At 48.3% G+C, this 19,956-nt stretch overlaps 1 protein-coding gene across 3 annotated transcripts in view; it reads left to right on the top strand.

Moving 5' to 3' along the window:
* Window positions 1-19,956, top strand: part of PRKDC (protein kinase, DNA-activated, catalytic subunit) — a 2,754,228-nt gene that overhangs the window by 1,659,205 nt on the left and 1,075,067 nt on the right. For all 3 annotated transcript variants that reach the window (XM_085605657.1, XM_085605658.1, XM_085605659.1), the window contains one exon: window positions 6,389-6,597. In XM_085605657.1, the coding sequence (XP_085461783.1) occupies window positions 6,389-6,597 (209 nt within the window). The remainder of the gene's footprint in view (window positions 1-6,388; window positions 6,598-19,956) is intronic.

Raw genomic sequence — 19,956 nt, forward strand, 5'->3', positions numbered from 1 at the left:
GGCCTCGGAGAACCACCAAATCTCGACCTGTGTTGTAGAGCCTTGAAGAGTCCGTAGGACAGCAGGATCCACAGACTGGCTGTCGACTTTGAGGTGCCTTTGGTTGCAGGGGAGTGATTCATTCAATCCAAGGGAGATTCCTTCCAGCTGTCCTTGATGCACCCTGAGTCCTTGCGACTCTGAAGTATGCATGGCCCCGGATGTTGCAGGATGGGTACAAAGCACAGAGACGAAGTTGCAGTAGGAAACTTCCTACCAAGAGCAGTCTTCTCTTTGGGTCAGGCACAGCCCAACAGCAGAGTCCAATCTCCAGGAGCAGAATATTTTTTTTCAGGATACTAAAGACAAGTCTTGCAGAGGAATCCTTGTTCAGACAAATCTAGGGTCCCACCCTCAGGGGAGCCCTTACGAAAACCAGGAAGGAGGTTGGACAGCTTCTGTGGTGACCCGCCATAATGGGGGAAGGGTCAGGGACACTACTCTGATGGTCTGACCAGTCAGATGCAAATCAAGCGGCCACCTGGTGGAGCTATGGGCACCTGCCTGTGAGAGGTGCTCGACAGGGGAGGGGTAACCTCCATGCCCTTTATTCTGCCTTCCCCTGCCCGAGTTAGGCTCATCAGCAGGAGGGCAGAACAGTGTCTGGGGTCTGTGGCAGCACTGGTTTACACGCAGGCCCTGCAAGTCTGCGCAGGCAAACGGGGGGGAGGGGTTCTCTAAGTAGCCCACCCAGTGCATTGCATCATGTAACTAACACTGGAATCGGTGTAGTTGCATGATTCCAACATGTTTGTTACCAAACATTACCAGGTTTGATGAAGCCATTATGTAGTTGGACATCTCGAGTTTGCCAGTGTCCACTACATACCTTAAAATGGCTTTCCCGTACTTACAAAGTCCATAAAATGGAGTCTGGGTTTTGTAGGGATGTCTCTGCTCATGCAGGAGCACCCTCACACTTATAACCATGCACCCTGCCTGTGGGCTGAAGGGCCTATCTTAGGGGTGACTTATAGGTTTTAAGTGCAGTGACTGGGATTTAAGGTAAACCTCATATCTGAAGTGATAGGTGCATGCTCCATTTCATGCAGGCTGCAATGACAAACCTGCAGACACAGTTTGCATGGGCTCCCATGGGTGGCATAATACATGCTGCAGCACATGGGAGACCCCTGGTGTACCAATGCCCTGGGTATCTTAAGAACATATACCAGGGACTTACAGGGGTACACCAGGCTGCCAATTGTGGGGTGTACAAAGTACTTACCAGTCATTTTAGAGAAGAGAGCACAGACACTGGGGTCCTGGTTAGCAGGATCCCAGTTACTACATTCAAAACGCACTGATGCCAGGCAAACAGTGGAGATAACATGTCAGAAAGATCCTACTTTCCTACATACAGTACTAAATTATATGATACATTTTAAAAAGGTCATACCAAAGCAGTTGAATTATGTCTTGCCCAGAACCTGAGAAATCCTTAAAATGACATTGGGTTTGAGAGGCAACATTAGAGTTAATGTTAGGCATAGAGGGAAACAAGTGCAGATACAGAAAATGAATAGACATGCCAAATGTCGAGAAAGTTCAGATTCCCATGAGGGCCCTTGGACGGTGGGGGTTCTGGGCAGTTTCCCAATTTGCCCATGCCTTCAAATATCTATGCAACATCTTTTTGGACTTACAAGATGCCAGTGGTCTTGATACCTCTCCAGACATTGGCCTTTCTTCCTCTAATTCGGCAACAGAGTAATCTGCCTCCTTTGCTACAGTGATTAGGAGAGCAGCAGAGGTTTTAGACATCAGCTTACTTACTACAGAAGTCAAGACTAAAGTCCTTAACCTAGGACAAACAAGTCAAGAACCTCGTTTGCCCTTCAGTGAGGCTTTCTCAGATGCGATGATGGGCACCTAGCTAAACCTGGCTCTTGCCTACTAGGCAACAGGCAGGTAGCAAGGTGACCTAGGCCTGCCCCAGAGATCTGGATTACCTCCTGAAGCATCCTACTCCAGAGAGCCTAGTAGCGCAGGCATCCACAGCCAGAGTTGAGCCGAATGCTTTCTAACCCCTCCCACGCCTGATGAAGAATTCAAACATATGTGCCATGCTTGGATTAGCTTGCCTGGCTTCTCAAATGCCATCCAGCAAACTTTGATGGGTATGCCTTTTGATGGCTTTGGGCTCTTTGGAGCAAAGGAGGATTCATCCTTCAAAAGATATAAAAAGAGCAGATCCCCCATCTGCTCTCAAGGCCTAGTACTACTCGCTCAGCAGTTCCCTCAGCAACTTTGCCCCTTTTGAGGCTTTGGGACGGGCTACCAGCAGATATTGTGCTAGAATGTGACCCTGCAACAACAGGCCTCTCAGAACGATCGCTGTAGATGAAGGGGATCAGCCTGACTCCCAGGAGCAATGATCTTCCGGACTCCAGTGCCCCCTCCCAGCTGCCACAAAACCACTTTAGGTCATCCTCATCAGTGCACAATCACCTAGTGGGAGGCCGCATCACTTATCACTTTTGCGGATAGAGGACCATCATAACTGACCTATAGGTGCTCCAAATTGCGAAGGGCGGCCACACACTTCACTTTCTATCATACACCCTTCATATGCCACCAACACCGCAACACCTTCAGGAGGACCACATGTCCATTTCCGGGGAGAAGTTTAGACTCTCTTGGACTTGAGAGCCATAGAGATGGTGCTGGCATGAAAGATAGGGACTGGCTGCTGTTCCCGTTATTTCCTGGTACTGAATAAAGATATAACCTTATTTCCATATTCAATCTTCTCCCTCTGACCTCTTTCCTCTGAAAGGAGAACCTCAAGATGCCCCACCAATCCAAGTTTTGTCTGCCTTGGACCCAGGAAACTTGATAGAAGTGTTAGATTTACAGGGTGCTTATTTTCACATCCCCGTCCTGTAATCCCACAGAAGCTACCTGCAGTTTCAGGTAGGTCAGAAGCACTTTCAGTTCTCCATTCTCCTCCTTTTCTGCCTTTACCAGTTCATCTTGGGGGTTCACTAAGGTGATGTTGGTGGTTGTTGCCTATCAGCAGAGGTTGGGAATGCCATTCTTCTCCTACCTCACTGACAGGCTCCTGAACACAGACTCGCCCAAAGCAGTTGTAAACTACCTCCAGAGAACGGCCGACTTGCTGATGTCATTGAGTTTTTCCATGAATCAGCTGAAGTCACACCTGACTCCTTTAGAATGGCTCATCATAATCAGAGATATCCTGGATAATGCTGCTCTTTCGTGTCTTCCCTCCGCCTCAACAAGTCCAGGAAATTTAGGCTTATATCCCCATGTTTGAACCTTCGACCTTGGGTCTAAGTGAGAGTGGCTCTAAATCTTCTCACCCTCTTCGCCTTCTACATCTTGTTTGTGGAACCTGCTAGTGACACATGTGGGCTCTAGATTGGGATCTGACATTTCAGTTTGCTCAACATTAAGGGAACGCTTCGGATTCCATGCAGATGAGGAGAAGACCATAAAAGACCTGCATTGGTGACAGCTCGACCGCAGTTGGTCCAGCTGCACACCCCTCTACCTACTCAGGGGTGTGAAGGGTATCTTCTGACAAGTGGCAGAGCTCTGATTCCGATATATTTGCCACTGCAGAACATGTGCAGTGTACAGCATTTTGTGCATTCCCAACACCTGAGCCCATACAACCTACACCTCTGTGCGAGGAGATTGGGTAGAGACAGTTGAAGGCTTTTGATCTCCTTCCCGAGGTGGTTGAAGTCATTCTTGCAGTTAGGCTTTCTTTCACCAATGCTGGAAACTGTAATAAGTTTGTTGTCTGGTGTTCTTAATGTGAAATTCAGCTTTTACAGGCAAGGTTATTCAACGTTCTACTGTTTTGGCTCTCCTTAGACCAGCAGAGCTTCGCTGTGGCCATAATTAAGGGTTGTCTTTCGGCCTTTTTGCATTTGCCAGACCATTTACTTTTCAAATCACCTGTTGTGATGCGTTTCTTGAAGGGGTTGATCCACATGTTCCAACCAACACTTTTTGTTATGGAACAGTGGGTCCTTCATTTGGTTCTCACTACCTGATATGAACTCCCATTGAGCCCATGCACATCTGCTCTCTACATCTACTCACCTTGAAAACTGTATTCCTCATGGCCGTAGCCTCTCCCTGATGAGTGAGGGAACTCCAGCACCTTGTCTATTCAGCATCCATAGACTTTGTTCTTTCCAAACAAGTTCATCCTCCAGATAATAGTGGTATTCCTGCAGAAGATAGTCACGCCATTTCACATAGAATCTGTGGTTAGAGAGTCTCTACCAGAAAAGGCCTTACTAAGGGCAGGTAACTTGTTCATCTAGCTAGCTTCCTCCCACCTACCTACAGGGAACATACAATTCTCTATACTGTGAGAAAAAGAAAACAGCAGGCTATTTCAGGGAAAATAGATTGCCCTCAATTAGTAGAACAACTGGTACTCACACTTTTTTTTCAGAGTGGTTTTGAGGTCTCGTGTTCTCTCAAGGCTTACCATCCTAAATACTGAAAGCATTGATTGGAGGCTTCTAATTGAAATTGGTGTATTATAAAATGCAAGACCTACCTTATATATATATATATATTCACTGAAAAAACCATAGGTTTCAGACATGTTATAGTTAGCGGAAATTTTACTGATAAAAAACCAATGAAATTCCCCCGTTATAGTTAGTGCAGGCAACTATAACTCACGCGACCGCAATCCTCTGCTGATGCTAATACTGTATTTAGACACTTATTTGCCCATGTCTTCTTCCATAAATTTTTAGCTATACATATATTACAAATATTTTTTTTTCATAAAGACACATATGTCATCAGCAGAAGATTGCGGTCGCGTGAGTTATAGTTGCCTGCACTAACTATAACGGGGGAATTTCATTGGTTTTTTATCAGTAAAATTTCCGCTAACTATAACATGTCTGAAACCTATGGTTTTTTCAGTGAATTTGCAAGGTTTTTTAAATGCTAATTCCTAACTATAACGTGTGTGAAACCTATGGTTTTTTCAGTGAATTTGTACGGTTTTTTAAATGCTAAGTTACTTTACGCCATTCGTGGCGTGCACGCCCACTTAACGCAGTTCGTTCCGTGCGCGCACGGTGCGCTTCGCGCACCGTGCGTGCACAGTGAGCACGCGGTGCGCTTCGCGCACCGCGCGCCCACTTTACGCAGTTAGTGCCGTACACGCAAGGTGGGCACGCAGTGCGCTACGCGCACCGCGTGCCCACGTTACGCACCGTGCGCACATGGAGGACATATTATGCGCTTCCTTGTGATAGGTAATCTGTTAAATTTAATTTGTAAGTGATGACAATAATATGCCATGCACAGAGAGTGTTTTTTTTTTTATTAAAATTTTTAGCGTAAGCGCACCGTACGCGTACGGTAAGCGTAATCGGCGAAATTTTCAAAAAATTTTTTTTTACCGTTTTTGGCCTTGGGGGATCTTTGAGGACTCAACTAACATGGCTATGTGCATGGGCGCTGTCTAAACAGCCCCTTTATATGTTTTTTGCCTTTGTTTACAGCCCCCCCCTCAGAGTGCGAGAGAGAAAATGGCGGCCGCCGCTTCCTGGTTTCGACCGATTCGAATGTTTACTTAGATGTAACAGCCAATCAGAATCGCGCTTGCGCACGCCACCGTACGCGTACGGTAAGCTTACGGTAAGCGTACCGTAAGCTGGCTCAGATATATATATTGATTTAAAGGCTATTTTCTCAGAATCTACTGAACAGATTTACACCAAACCTACAAAAGGCACTTCCTTGACCTGAGGACTACCTCTCTGCCAAATTTCTAGTAATTCTGTTCAGCCGTTCGGGCTGTAGCCCTGTCTAAAGGTCCTATGGAAAAATGCATGGGAAAAACGCGTTTTGGGACCCCCCTTTTATCTCAGCCCCCGCTTGACGAATCCCCCCGAGACTTTCAGGGTAGGAGCGGAGCGTAGCGCCCCACCTATTTTGAGAAATTCGCGAGGATTCGTCGACCGGCGCCAAAGTTATTCAAAATAGAATGTTGCGGATTTCCTATGGAAACAGGGTCCTAACTATAACTACCTACTGGCGACCGCCAGTAGGTAATATATATATATATATATATATATATATATATATATATATATATATATATATATATATATATATATATATATTTTGTTTGCAAAGCATAACTTCAAGAAAGAGTCCTTTAAAGTATTGCTTTGGCAGATTACACTTGTTGCTGCGTTAAGGCCAGTTTGTTGTGTTAAATATAGCTTGATAATATTGCCAGTACTCATACTCCAGCCTCTCATTGTACTGATTCTGTTAGTGCATGGTACAAGCACATTTATAATTCATAGTCTTTGTTGCTAATTTTTTGCAGGACATGAGTTATCAACACAAAGAACTCCTGAACCTTGATTCAGCAAATGTGAGTACTAGCTGCCTAGCTAGTCTTCAACAGCCAATGGGTATATTGCTACTTGAAAAAGCTTTGCTCCATTGCACCTCGCCAGAAGAACCTCCAGCCAAGAAAATGCGTAAAAGGGCTGAATTCCCCCCTGATGTTGTCAGATGGATTGAGCTGGCCAAGTAAGTTTAGTGTGAAGACGCACTCTGTGCAGGGCATATCATGTCTCAAGTGTACTTTCCAATGCAACTTTCCAATTATTACATCAGAGAGAAAAACATCACACACAGAGACCAACACAGTAAAAAGATGGCACAAAGCCATCACCACCATGCTTTGTTTGACTATAATTGCAGGATAAAAGGCCTGTTGCTGTCCTAGAAGATGTTTAAGCAACTCTTTAAAGTACTTGGGCATGCACCTCTAACAGACCATAACAAAAACTGAAAAAGGTTCCCACTATGTCCTGTCACTGGGGGGACTTGGAAAAAAGATTCCAGTATTAGTAGGTCTAAAGAATACACTCTTCCTCATAAGTTGTCTACACAGTAAAGGTATTCCTAGCCTATCTAAATTAGGATGAAACTCCTCCTTATCGAGATTTCCTGATTACATGTATGGAAAAAAGAAGTTCTTTATTACATGACCCTCACCCACTCTAATAGTGGCATGCTTGATCATCAGGTCCACCTCTTGGCCCCTAAAAGCCGAGGCGGGCTCAACTGTATTTCAGGGAGCACTTGCAAGATCCTACCAGAGAGTCTAAAGATAAAAATGCCTATCGAGGGTCAAGGGCATCCCCTTATTAGTGACCCTTGATAGTATGATAAACACAAAAGGAGGGATTTCTAGGTTTATTATGGTCCTATGACCCTCACTTATATTGTCAACATGTTTCAACCCTTCTGCTGGCCTACACAAGGTCCTGGGCTTTCATCAAGAATTTAGGTATACCCTGAATTTGAGCAATGGCTAATTTATGTGCAAATCACATGCAGAATTAGTATCATACATAGCATATAAAGACCTGCCTGACAGTGCCTGTTGGCAAAGTAATCAGTGTCCACTTAGGTCACTATCAAAGCTTCTCAGGCATGTCTCTGCAGTCACATGGTCGTCAAGGGTACCATGCCACTGCCAGGTCACTATCAAAGCTTCTCAGGCATGTCCCTGCAGTCACACGGTCGTCAAGGGTACCATGCCACTGCCTCATCTATTTGGGGCATGCTCACTCCTGGCTCTGTCTGCACCTCTAACACCAGACTCGTAAAATAGCATGATCACACATACTCCGAACTCTGATTAAAGCTCCAGAATTACATGCATAGACACTTCCAGAAAACCAACAGCTTCCCAGAGCGATATTAGTGGCAGATGGTTGCTATGCAGCTGTCAATTACATAGCATAACATTCATTAATGAATTGCAATGTTACAAGGTTCATAACCTTCATGTTAAATTGAACACTGTTACTAAGCCATAATAATGGCAGATTGTACACTGTACAAATACAACATAATTGAACATTTGGCTACAGTATTCTGCTACAGTAATAACAATTTTTCTAATTTATACTTCTCAATGCAGTTTGCTCACCTTTAAAATATCCCCTGCTGTGAGATTGGATATGGAAAAGTTTACTCTAATTCTCCTGCAAGCCGATAGGTGGCCCAGTTTAATGTGTAGCTCTGCGGTGATTCTGTGCTGCCCTGGAAGTGACAGAGCAGAGCTGCATATAAGCACCATCCAATTAACTGGCAGGGCTCTGCCCCTCAACTTTGTCGGTTTTCCAACAACTCCAAAATTTACCTCAGTGTGCCAGTGTTAGACCTGGCACCATTGGCGTGAGTCTCCCTTCCATTTTTACTGTGCCTCCTCTGTTTTTTCTGGTGATAGATGCTCTGGGCGCTGCGCCACTTCCATTCAGTGCCGCAGCGCAGATGCTCCCCGTATAAAGATGACACATGGATTGGTGTATCCCTGATTGGCTTTTTTGGTCTCCCTGTTAGTCCCTAGTAATGTGGTCTGTGTGTGCCCAGGGCTGGTAACCCAAGTGCTGCTGGTGGGCCTGCAGCGCTGATTTGCGCCGATTTGCGCCACCCACAGAAGCAGCTTGTAAAGTATGTCTCAGGCCTGCCACTGCAATGTCTGTGTGCAGTCTAGAACTGCCATCTTGGCTGTGAAGTGCACCCACTTCCCAGCTCCTGAACCTTCCCTTGGCATCATGTAAGCCACCCCTATGGTTAGGTACATTGTATGTGTAAGGTTGGACATGCTCTAATGTGTGTAGCATCTTGGCTGTGAATTACACCCAATTTCGTTTTTCACTACTGTAAGGCTACCTGTTCTCCATAGGCCAGAATGGGAGGTTTTGGCTATTACATTCTATAGTCCTAACTGACCCATAAAATTTGGTAGAAAAATGAATTTAGTATGCCTGAGCTCAGAATATTAAAATACATCTTTTAGTGAAGGTTATCTTTATATCCTGTGTTTGAAACTACCACTTTTAGAATGTAGGTACTTTCTTGCCTAAGCCTTCCAGTGTGCTCTGCTATTATGTGTATTGGCTGTCTGATTTTGGAGGGACAGGGCAGGCTGAGTCAGACCTAGGTTGAATAGAGAGATCTGCCTTGGAGTGAGGGGAGGGGTAGCTCCTGCACTTGAATAGGGCTGTGCCTGGCAAGGTGAATGTTGGCTCCACCTCTCACTGTGCATCTGAGGGCAGACCCCCTCTTTCTGAAAGGAAGGATGCAGCCTGGTAAACAAAGTGCTCCAGGGCTGGGCAGAACTGGTGACTTGTAGCTTCTAAGAACAAAGACTTTGGGGGTATAAATATTTGTGCCCAAACCCCTACAATTTGTATTGCCCCTGGATTTCAAGACAAACCTCTGTCCGTTTAACTACAGAAAGCTGCAGGAGAGGACTGTCCTGGTGTTGTGTGCTGTTCCCTGGATTGGCCTGCAGTAGTTTTCATTGGACTGGAAAAAGGAGGGAAAAGGAGTTGTAAGAGAACTTTTTAATCTTGACCCTGCAATCACCCAAGGGCTAGAGAGAGACCTAGCCTCCTGACTGAAGTCTCAGGACCAGTAGACTTCATTTTCGTCGATAAGGCCTGTTAGCGAGCCGCCGCAGCCGAGGAGGGTGAAGAAAATCATCGCTGCACTTACTGAACGTGAAGAAAATCGGCGCATCGCTGCCGCTGAAGGCTCGCTGGCCTGATCATCGCCCTGCAAGTTTGCGGCCAGAAAATCGTTGCTGCAACTGCTGAGCATGAGTAAAATTGTCGCATCGCTGCCACTGAAGGCTCGCTGGCCTGATCATCACCCCGCACGTTTGCGGCCAGAAAATCATCGCTGCAACTGCTGAGCGTGAGGAAAATTGTTGCATCGCTGCCGCTGAAGGCTCGCTGGCCTGATCATCGCCCCGCACGTTTGCGGCCAGAAAATCATTGCTCCAGCGGCTGAGCGTAAGGAAAATCATCGCTAACCCCTGTTAGCGAGCGGCCGCGACCAGAGCGTAAGAAAAAACACCGCTAACCCGCCAGAGCGACATTTCTTGTGGATTATTTGCCAACATCTCAGAACTGTGAGTAGAGGGGTCGCAGAGACCACTGTCCTGAACTGAACTTTACCTTACCCCTTGGAACTATTTTTGCAGCATCCAGGGAGAACTATTTTTGTACAGTATTGGGATTTCCTCGTTATTTGGTCTTGTGATAAGTCTCTATAAATATAATTATTTCCTTTGATAACTACCTGTGTTGTGTCCTTTTGTAGTGTTCCTCACTGTATTTACTGTGTATGATTATCAACGCTTTACACATTGCCTCTGAGATTAGCCTAACTGCTCGCACTACGTTACCACATGGTGGAGCAGGGGTTGTCAAGGGGGTGCAGCCCTTCACTCTGACTTAGAAAAAAGGGTCCCTGCTTGGACGGTGGTCATGCACTGCCAACCAGAGACCCCCATTTCTAACATTGGTGGTCAGCGGTGGGGATCTGGACTTGCGTTGGTGACCGCATACAGTAATTATAGTATGCACTACTAGCGAGTGCAGACCATAACGTGCCACATACGTACTTGAGGATTTTTTTTTGTTGTTGGATTTTTTTTTAAAGTCTATTTTTGATAAAGAGTGCCAGTTGTTGTTACAATGGCCAAGCCCAGAGTTTTTGACCCAGAAGAGTTTTCCTGGGAAGAGGAGAAGATAGATACCTACACGTCCAAGGAGCTAAAAAAAAATGTGTGAGAATTTTACAGTCCCTACCACAGGGTTCACCAGGAAAGAATTCTGCAAGGCACTGAAGGCCTGGCTAGCAGCCAGGGATGCCCCTAGGAATGTGGGAGAGCCTGTGGTGGAGGGAGAAAATGTGGATGAAGTGTTTGATGCAGTAGGTAGGAAAGCGCCTTCTAGCCCGGGCACAAGTGTGTCGGCGAGGGGTCTGTCCCCAGAGGAGATGGAGGACAGGGAAAGAGAGAGGCACCATAATAGGGAAATGGCTAAGATACAACTAGACGGTCAGAAGGAGAGAGACCTTGAGATCAAGAAGATAGAATTTGAAATGATGAGAATGAAGCTTGAGCATGAGAGAGCATTGAGGGAGCTGGAGATTAAGGCAAAGAGTGGAGAGACCTCCAGGCCCTCTGGTGGCAGCATACCGGTAGTACAGACAGAGAACAGAGTATACTTTCCCAAAGAGGTTATTAAGGATTTCCACAAGAGTGAGGATATTGGGCAATGGTTTGCCGCTTATGAGATAGCTATGGTGTCCCACCGGGTCCCTGAGAAGGATTGGGGAGCGGGGTTGTGGGGACGGTTTGTGAGTGCGGGGAGAGACACCTTGTTGGATCTGCCCCCAGAAAATAGAATGGTTTATGAACACAGGAAGGAAGTGCTATGGGTTGACCCCTGAGATGTACAGACAAAGGTTTAGGTCCTGGAAGAAGTTGGAAGGTACCACATGGGTGGAGTATGTGTCTTTCTTTTGCAGAGCAATGGAACGCTGGGTAAAAGCCGGAACCAATATAACTGCTGTCAGCTTCCGGTTGGTGTCCCAAGAACAGATCATTCCCCATGCATTCTGCCCAGTAGTGTCAGCTGACAACTCAGAGAGCCAATGTGAGGTGGCTCAGGTTCCCTTTGCATGGGGGGGGGGCTCAGGAACTCTTCAAGTAGCTGTGAGGGCCGCCATGCCTGTATACTGTCTGTTGGGCAACGATTTGGAGAACTCCCCATGGGCTATGGTGGAGAGGAGTTCTCACTTGGAAATGCTGGGTCTGCCTGAATGGGCGTGTGCCACCACTCGGTCCATGGCAGCCAAAGAGGGTGTTGAGAGAGGCCTGGAGCCTGAGAGTATGGCCCAGGTCCCTGCCTTAGAGAGAAGGGGCAGGGGGCACGGGAAGCCAGCCCCCTTGGTTCCCACGGCCCAGGAGGGATCAGACCCTGAGGGGGATGCCCTGGAGCCTACCGGGGAGCATAGTGCCGACCTGGGGTCCTGCCTGAGCTGACCCATTGGCAGCAGGAAGGAGGGCCCACCAGGGAGGAGTTTTGTGAGCAGCAAAGAGTTTGCCCTTCTCTTGAGGGTATGCGGCGACAGGCTGCAGCCCAGGCAGCAGGTGACATGTCTGGTTCACATCTGATTTATTGGGAGAACAGTCTCCTGTATAGCAAGCCTAAGGCTGCTGAGCCGGGGTCAGCCCGTGTGCTGGTGGTACCCAAGTGCTTCAGAGCCTTCCTACTGGGGTTGGCTTATGACATTCCGTTGGCAGGACATCTGGGGCAGACCAAGACCTTTGAGAGGCTGGTCACCCACTTTTATTGGCCCCAGCTGTGCAAAAGTACATATACTTATTGCAGGACCTGTGAGACTTGCCAGGCAAGTGGGAAGAGTGGAGGGAAGATTAAGGCCCCACTCCAGCCCTTTCCCGTTGTGAGTACCCCATTCGGCCGTGTGGGAATTGACATTGTGGGGCCTCTGGACCCCAAGACAGCCATGGGCCACAGGTACATCCTGGTCTTGGTGGACCATGCCACCCGGTACCCTGAAGCCATCCCGCTCAGGACAGTGACGGCCCCCATGGTGGGACGTGCACTGATGGGGATCTTCTCCCGTGTGGGGTTCCCCAGAGAGGTGGTGTCCGCTAGGGGAACCAACTTCATCTCCGAGTACATGAAGTCTCTGTGGGAGGAGTGTGGGGTAACTTATAAGTTCACCACTCCTTACCACCCCCAAGGAAACGGTCTGGTTCAAAGGTTCAACCGGACCTTAAAAGGTATGATTATGGGCCTAGAGGAACCCCTGTGGCGCAAGTGGGACGTCCTCTTGCCATGCCTGTTGTTCGCCTACCGTGAGGAACCCCAGAAGTCCTTAGGGTTCATCCCCTTTGAACTGCTGTATGGTCACCCGGTCAAAGGGCCTCTGAGTCTGGTCAGGGAAGGCTGGGAGCAATCTCCCAGGAAACCTCCCCAAGATGTATTTAGCTACATCTTGGCCTTCAGGAACCTGACTCGGCGTTTCAGAAAGATTGCTGAGGCAAATCTGGAAGCCAGCCAGGAGGAGATGAAACGTTGGCACGACCAGAATGCCACTCTGGTTGAGTTTCAACGTGGTCAGAAGGTTTGGGTACTGGCCCCAGTGGAGCCCTGCGTGCTCCAAGATAAGTGGACTGGTCCATTTGAGGTGGTGGAGCGCAAAAGTCAAGTTACCTACTTGGTGGACTTTCAGTCGCCCAGGAACCCCTGCATGTGAACCCTGGGTCCTGCATGTGAACCGCCTGTAGCCCCACTTTGCGAGGTCTGAAGTGGGCATGTTGCTGGCCACAGATGCTGGAATGGAGGAGGAGAGTGAGCCTCTTCCTGACCTCCTGTACGCAGAAGAGAAGGATGGGTCAGTGGAGGGTGTGGTCCTCTCCACCACACTGGCCCCTGAGCAGCAGAGAGATTGTCACCAGCTGTTGGGGCAATTTTCATATTTGTTTTCCCTAGTGCCGGGTGTCACTGACTGGTGCGTCCATGAGGTAGACACCGGGGACAGCCTCCCTGTTAAGCATAAGGCTTACCGGGTGTTTGACAGGGTCAGGGCCAGCATTAAGGAGGAGGTCTCCAAAATGTTTGCCCTAGGGGTGATTGAGTCCTCTAGCTGCCCTTGGTCCAGCTCAGTGGTCTTGGTACCAAAGGCTGCCGCACCTGGTGAGGCCCCTGAACTAAGGTTCTGTGTGGACTACTGAGGTCTCAATTTGGTCACGAGGACCGACGTGCACCCCATCACCAGAGCAGATGAGCTCATTGATCGGCTAGGGGCTGCCCGAAGCCTCAGCACGTTTGATCGAACGTCTGGGTACTGGCAGATCGCCCTAACGGATGGGGCAAAGGAGAGGTCCTCATTCTCCACCCCCGATGGGCACTACCAGTTCCGTGTGATGCCCTTTGGGATGAGGAATGCCCCTGCCACCCTTCAGAGGTTGGTCAACCAGGTGTTGGCTGGACTGGAGGATTTCTGTGCCGCCTACCTGGACGACATTGCAGTATTCAGTTCCTCCTGGGAGGACCACTTGCGCCACCTCTGGGAAGTGTTGATGGCGCTGTGCAAAGCAGGCCTCACAATCAAGGCCAGTAAGTGCCAGATTGGGCAGGGTTCGGTGGTGTACCTAGGACACCAAGTGGGGAGTGGCCAGGTGGCACCCCTGCAGCCCAAGATTGAGACCATCCTGGCTTGGGAGCCCCCAAGGACCCAGACGCAGGTGAGGGCCTTCTTAGGACTCACGGGGTACTACAGGAGGTTTGTCAAGGGGTATGGCAACATTGTTGCCCCCTTGACTGAGCGGACTTCCAAGAAGCAGCCCAAGATTGTGAACTGGACTGACACCTGCCAAAAAGCTTTTGATACCCTCAAGACTGCCATGTGTACCGTGCCCGTACTCCAGGCACCCAACTTTGCTACAGAATTTATTGTCCAGACAGACGCTTCAGAGCATGGGGTGGGGACTGTTCTGTCACAGATCAATGAGGAGGGACTAGACCAACCTGCAACCTTCATCAGTAGGAGGCTACTGCCACGGGAATAGAGGTGGAGTGCAATTGAGCGGGAAGCATTTGCTGTGGTCTGGGCATTGACGAAGCTGAGACCATACTTGTTTGGGACACACTTCCGGGTTCAGACAGACCATAGACCCCTCAGATGGTTGATGCAAATGAGGGGTGAGAATCCCAAGCTGTTGAGGTGGTCCATTTCCCTACAGGGGATGGATTTTTTTCGTTGGAACACCGCCCTGGGACAGAGCACGCCAATGCTGACGGTCTGTCCCGGTTTTTCCGCCTTAGTGGCGAGAACTTCCCAGGGGATGGGTAGTTCTCCCCACATTTCAGCTGGGGGGGACGCGTGTTAGACCTGGCACCATTGGCGTGAGTCTCCCTTCCATTTTTACTGTGCCTCCTCTGTTTTTTCTGGTGATAGATGCTCTGGGTGCTGCGCCACTGCCATTCAGTGCCGCAGCGCAGATGCTCCCTGTATAAAGATGACACATGGATTGGTGTATCCCTGATTGGCTTATTTGGTCTACCTGTTAGTCCCTAGTAATGTGGCCTGTGTGTGCCCAGGGCTGGTAACCCAATTGCTGCTGGTGGGCCTGCAACGCTGATTTGCGCCACCCACAGAAGCAGCTTGTAAAGTATGTCTCAGGCCTGCCACTGCAGTGTTTGTGTGAAGTCTAGAACTGCCATCTTGGCTGTGAAGTGCACCCACTTCCCAGCCCCTGAACCTTCCCTTGGCATCATGTAAGCCACCCCTATGGTAAGGTGCATTGTATGTGTAAGGTAGGACATGCTCTGATGTGTGTAGCATATCCTGGTAGTGAATTAGACCCAATTTCGTGTTTCACTACTGTAAGGCTACCTGTTCTCCATAGGCCAGAATGCGAGGTTTTGGCTTTTACAGTCAGTCAGTCAGTCAAAAAAGCTTTATTATCGGTTAAAAACCATAAAAGCGAAGGATACATAATTATATAAGACAACCAATTGATCACCAGTGAGCAGCAATACAAAGTGTACATGATTAAACAATACCCCTAGAACAATAAATAGTATTTAAAATAATAAAAACAGATAAAAACAGGCCTCTCAGAGTGGTATTAAAATTCCCTAGTAAATGCAGAGGGGTACTGACAGTTAAACAGTTAAAGCAGCTTTCTCCTTAAGTTTGGCTCCTCTAGAGCACCACATAGAAAACAAGTATCTGGAGGTCGCAAACGCAGTCAACGGGTTGAGTCATATTTCAGCAATCTAAACACAACCCTGTAATCCCTGATGCCCCTGGACTTGCATAACTGTAGGATCTATTTGGCTTTAGCCGTGGAGTATGAGGGGCAGAAGAGCAGAACGTGCAGATCTGTCTCTTCGGCGTGTTCACATCCCGGACATAGGGTAGATGCTTAATGAGCCATTGACCACTTGTTTGTTACTGCCCTCACTGGGAGAGATCCATGTCTGAATTGGACATACAATTTCTTCGCCAGTGGGGGCTGAATGTCGTCCAAGAGTTTATCAAATTGGTACCTGTCCTTGATGTCGAGGAAGCTGCTGGACAACCTACCCAACGATGATCTTAAGGCCATCTGTTCCAATCGGAAATAGTTGAGTGCTTTGACCAGCGCCCTCTTGGGAGTCGTAGCAGAGGAGAGTGCGGGGGCGAGCCACAGATCTCCCTTCCCCAAGGCCAGGCATAGGTCTTTAACATGCTTTAACCAAGGGATTTTTCCCACACCCCTTAGCGTCAATAAGTGACTTAGTCCCTCCTGATAACTTAAGAGCTCAGGTGTGGACCAGAGTCTCCTCCAGTACAATAGGGGACGGTTAGGGATAACTTCATGTATGGGGACCAGACCCAAGTCAAGGCGTAGCGGGATCAGCGGTGTGCTCTGTGGGAGTCTCAGCAGACGCCTGATGAAACTATTCTCAGAGATAGAGAGCGAGGAGGCATTGGCGTGGCCCCATAGCTCTACACCGTAGAGCGCCCCACCTCTTGCTTGTGCTTTATAGATTTCTACTGGAGGTCCCACAATTTTAGATGTGCACTCATTATGTACCTTTAGAATACCTCCCGCTGCTTGGGCCAGCTTCATATTTGCCTTGGCTATATGGGTCCCCCATTCCATCTTGTCATTCAGTGTTACCCCTAAATATTCAAAAGTAGAGACTCTTTCAAGGACCGTGCCATCCATGTGGCGAAGGCGACAGTTGGGCAATTTAGAGTTAAAGACCGTAAATTTGGTTTTGGACAGGTTGATCTCCAGGTTTCTTAGTCTGCAAAAGGAGCAGAAAGCCCCCAATGTTCGCTGAATACCCGTTGAAGATTTTGATAGCAGAAGGGTATCGTCAGCAAACATCAGGGCTGGTATCTTTCGGGCTGCCAAGCTGGGAGAGTCTAAGTCCCGCGTGTCCCAAAGATGTTTGATCAACCCATTAAGAAAAAGCGAGAAGAGTGTGGGGGCCAACACGCACCCCTGCCTCACTCCCTTTTCCACCGGTAAGGCGGCCGAAAGCTCCCCATTCCTCCCGTACCTCACGCTTGCAAAAGTGCCCTGATGTAGACATTTAAATAATTGGCACAAATAGGCTGGAAGACCCATCTCCAACAAAATGGCCCATAGCTTCTCCCTCTGGACCAGGTCAAATGCAGATTGAAGATCTACAAAGATCAAATACAAACTGCCGGCCCCCAAAGTCACCGTCTTCCAGAATACCATCTGTAATCTAAACAGTTGGTCGATGGTGGAAACTTTGGCACGAAAACCCGCTTGTAGGGAGGTCAGGATGTGATGATCGTCCATCCAACACTGCAACCTTGATAGAAGAATGCGGGCCATTAATTTCTGGAAGACGTTAATAAGACTAATGGGGCAGTAGTTGACCGGGTCCAGGGGGGATGCCTTTTTATGGATGGGAATAATCTCCGCGCCCAGCCAAGTTAGGGGAATTTCCATACCCAGGAGTATGGCGTTAAAATATAGGCACATGTAAGGGACCCAAACCTTCTGCTCACTCAGAAACAGGTCTCCCGGTATGCGGTCCAGTCCGGGGGCTTTCCCTGTGGCCAGACTTTTAAGGGCTCCCTGAGTTTCCTGCAGGGTTACTGGATAGTAATCCGGGTCAGTAGTGACCTTTGTGTCTGGAGCAGGTGTGACTGAGTCTGTTGGGGTCACAGTATTAGTATGCGCGAAGAGGGGTTTAAAGTGCGCTATCCACACATCTTCACTCAAATTAGGTGTTATAGCACTCGACCCCTCGGACGAACCTGATCTAACCAGGTTCCAAAATGCCCTGTAATCACGTCCATCAAGGGCGTCTTTTATGTTATCCCATCTACGGGCCTCCCATTCTGATTTGGACTCCACTGTAATACTTTTGTAAGGGAGTCTGGCCCCTCTTATACTCTCAACTGAGCCAGTTTTAACCTCCCTAACAAGAGCACGTTTTGCCTCCCTACAGGATTTGTTAAACCACTGCTCCTGGATTCTTGGCCGGACCCTCCCGTGAGCTGGGGTATAGAAATAGTCAGCTAGGGAGGTGAATAAATTAGAGTGGATGAGCTCAAACGCCCGAAAGTAGGAGCAATCATAAGTGACCAGCAAAAAGAAAGCCTCTGTAAAGAACGAGGCAACTAGTTTGGTAGAGCTCAGATACTTTATCCGATGCCAGTGCAAACTTAGCCCATTTAATACGTCTGCCTCCTGCCACAGTGATTAAATTGGGGTTTGGGTAAGGATCGGGCTCCCCCACTCCAAGTTTACTGCCCAATGCTGAATGAAGTTCTAGAGACAGGAAATTGTGGTCACTATCCACTCTCTCAATTACAGTGAAAGTCTTAATTTGGGACCACAATTCAACATTGACCATAATATAGTCAATGGTCGTAGTTTTCCCCGCTCTATTATAAGTGGGCTTCCCTGGGGAGTCGGCAGAAAATCTGCCATTGCACGCTCCAAGGGAATGGGAGACTAAAAGCTTATTTATCTGCAGCGCCAATGGAGTCAGGCGCTTAGCTGGATACTATAAGCACTCTTGAATATGCCAGATAGAATCCTCCTCTGAAGTTACAGACGGGATCCCCACCAATGGTTCAAAATGACAATTAAAGTCACCACCCAATATTCTATGTGTAGGAGCAGGGTACAATGCGAGGAGTTCGTCAATAGCCTCAATCAGGGGAGACCCCCTGGAGTGGGGAGTGGGGCGCAGGTAGATGTTGAATATCACTGCTGACGTGCCATCCAGGAATTTAAGGGCAATGCACAGAAGATCCGGGGAGTGTGTATCGATCACTGTCACTGAACACCCCAGATGAGTGGCTACCCATGTGCACAAACCCCCCGATGGTCTGCCCCTCAATCCCTGTGCAGCTGGAATGTGGTAGCATGCATAGCCCACCCTGTGGGGGACGGATGTCATCCAGGTCTCTTGGAACAGACACACGTCATATTGGTTCACCAACTCCCCCCAATCTGGGTTCGATAACTTAGAGCCTAACCCCACTACATTCCAAGACCCTATAAATGAGCTACGTAGCTGGGGCCTTGTGGAATTGGCTATGGCGGGCAGTGGCAAACAAATACAAGGGATTCCTTCTTGAATGGTTGTCCCGCTTCCCTCTCCTTGGCCCCAAGCTTTGAGATTTACAATTAGTAGAGGCGGCAGTGGATCCACTAGTACTGCCCCCCCTGCGGTCTGAGGGAGCTCCTCCCCTTGCCTCTCACCTGCCTTCGCCTCCGGACACTCGGCTGGAATACGATCTATATCATAGTGCCAAGGGGAGGAGGCTAGTCAATCCACATTATTCAAAGCACTAAATCTATTTTCCACAGGTATATTATATTTAGGCCTCTCACCGTCCCTATGATAGTAGGATGCTCCATAACCACCAGGGAACCTTTCCTGTGGGTAGAAATACCCTAGGTGAAGGGGGGTAATCGGGCCTTGATGACAGGGTCCGCCCCATTCTAGTATATGATTAACCACACCAGGATCTCTAAAATTAATGATCACACAATCCCCACCAATATCTTTAGTATTATTCCCTATCCAACCAACTCTTCTGGCAAATAGTATTTCCCCTTGACCTGAATTCGTTAGTGGCCTGCATTTGTTCAACCAGAATATGATTTTATTCTTTAGCTCGGTGAACATTTCGCCTCGCTCTTCTACCAATGGCGGAACTCCAGATAGTACCACCACATAGGGTGAGGCCTCTGGGGGTAGCTGGATGGAGGGTACTGATTGTTTGGGGGTATTGACTGGCGGTTTGGGTGTAGACTTATGAGGTACCATTCCTCGAATTGGCAGCTGTTTATTCATCCCCATTGAGGTTGATGTCGGGATGCTGGTGCAAAGACCCGCTATGCTTGAATGTCCGCTTGGGAGAATAGCAGGGCAGAAATTGGTAGGTCCAGTAGGACAATTGGTCATAGACGATGGACCTGGCCCTTGTTCCCGTTTATCTGGTCGAGGTCCTACACCTTGACTTCGGTCTTGGATTGTCTGTTTAGCA

The sequence above is a fragment of the Triturus cristatus genome, chromosome 5_1 (genome assembly GCF_964204655.1).
Source record: "Triturus cristatus chromosome 5_1, aTriCri1.1, whole genome shotgun sequence".
Taxonomy (NCBI): Eukaryota; Metazoa; Chordata; class Amphibia; order Caudata; family Salamandridae; genus Triturus; species Triturus cristatus.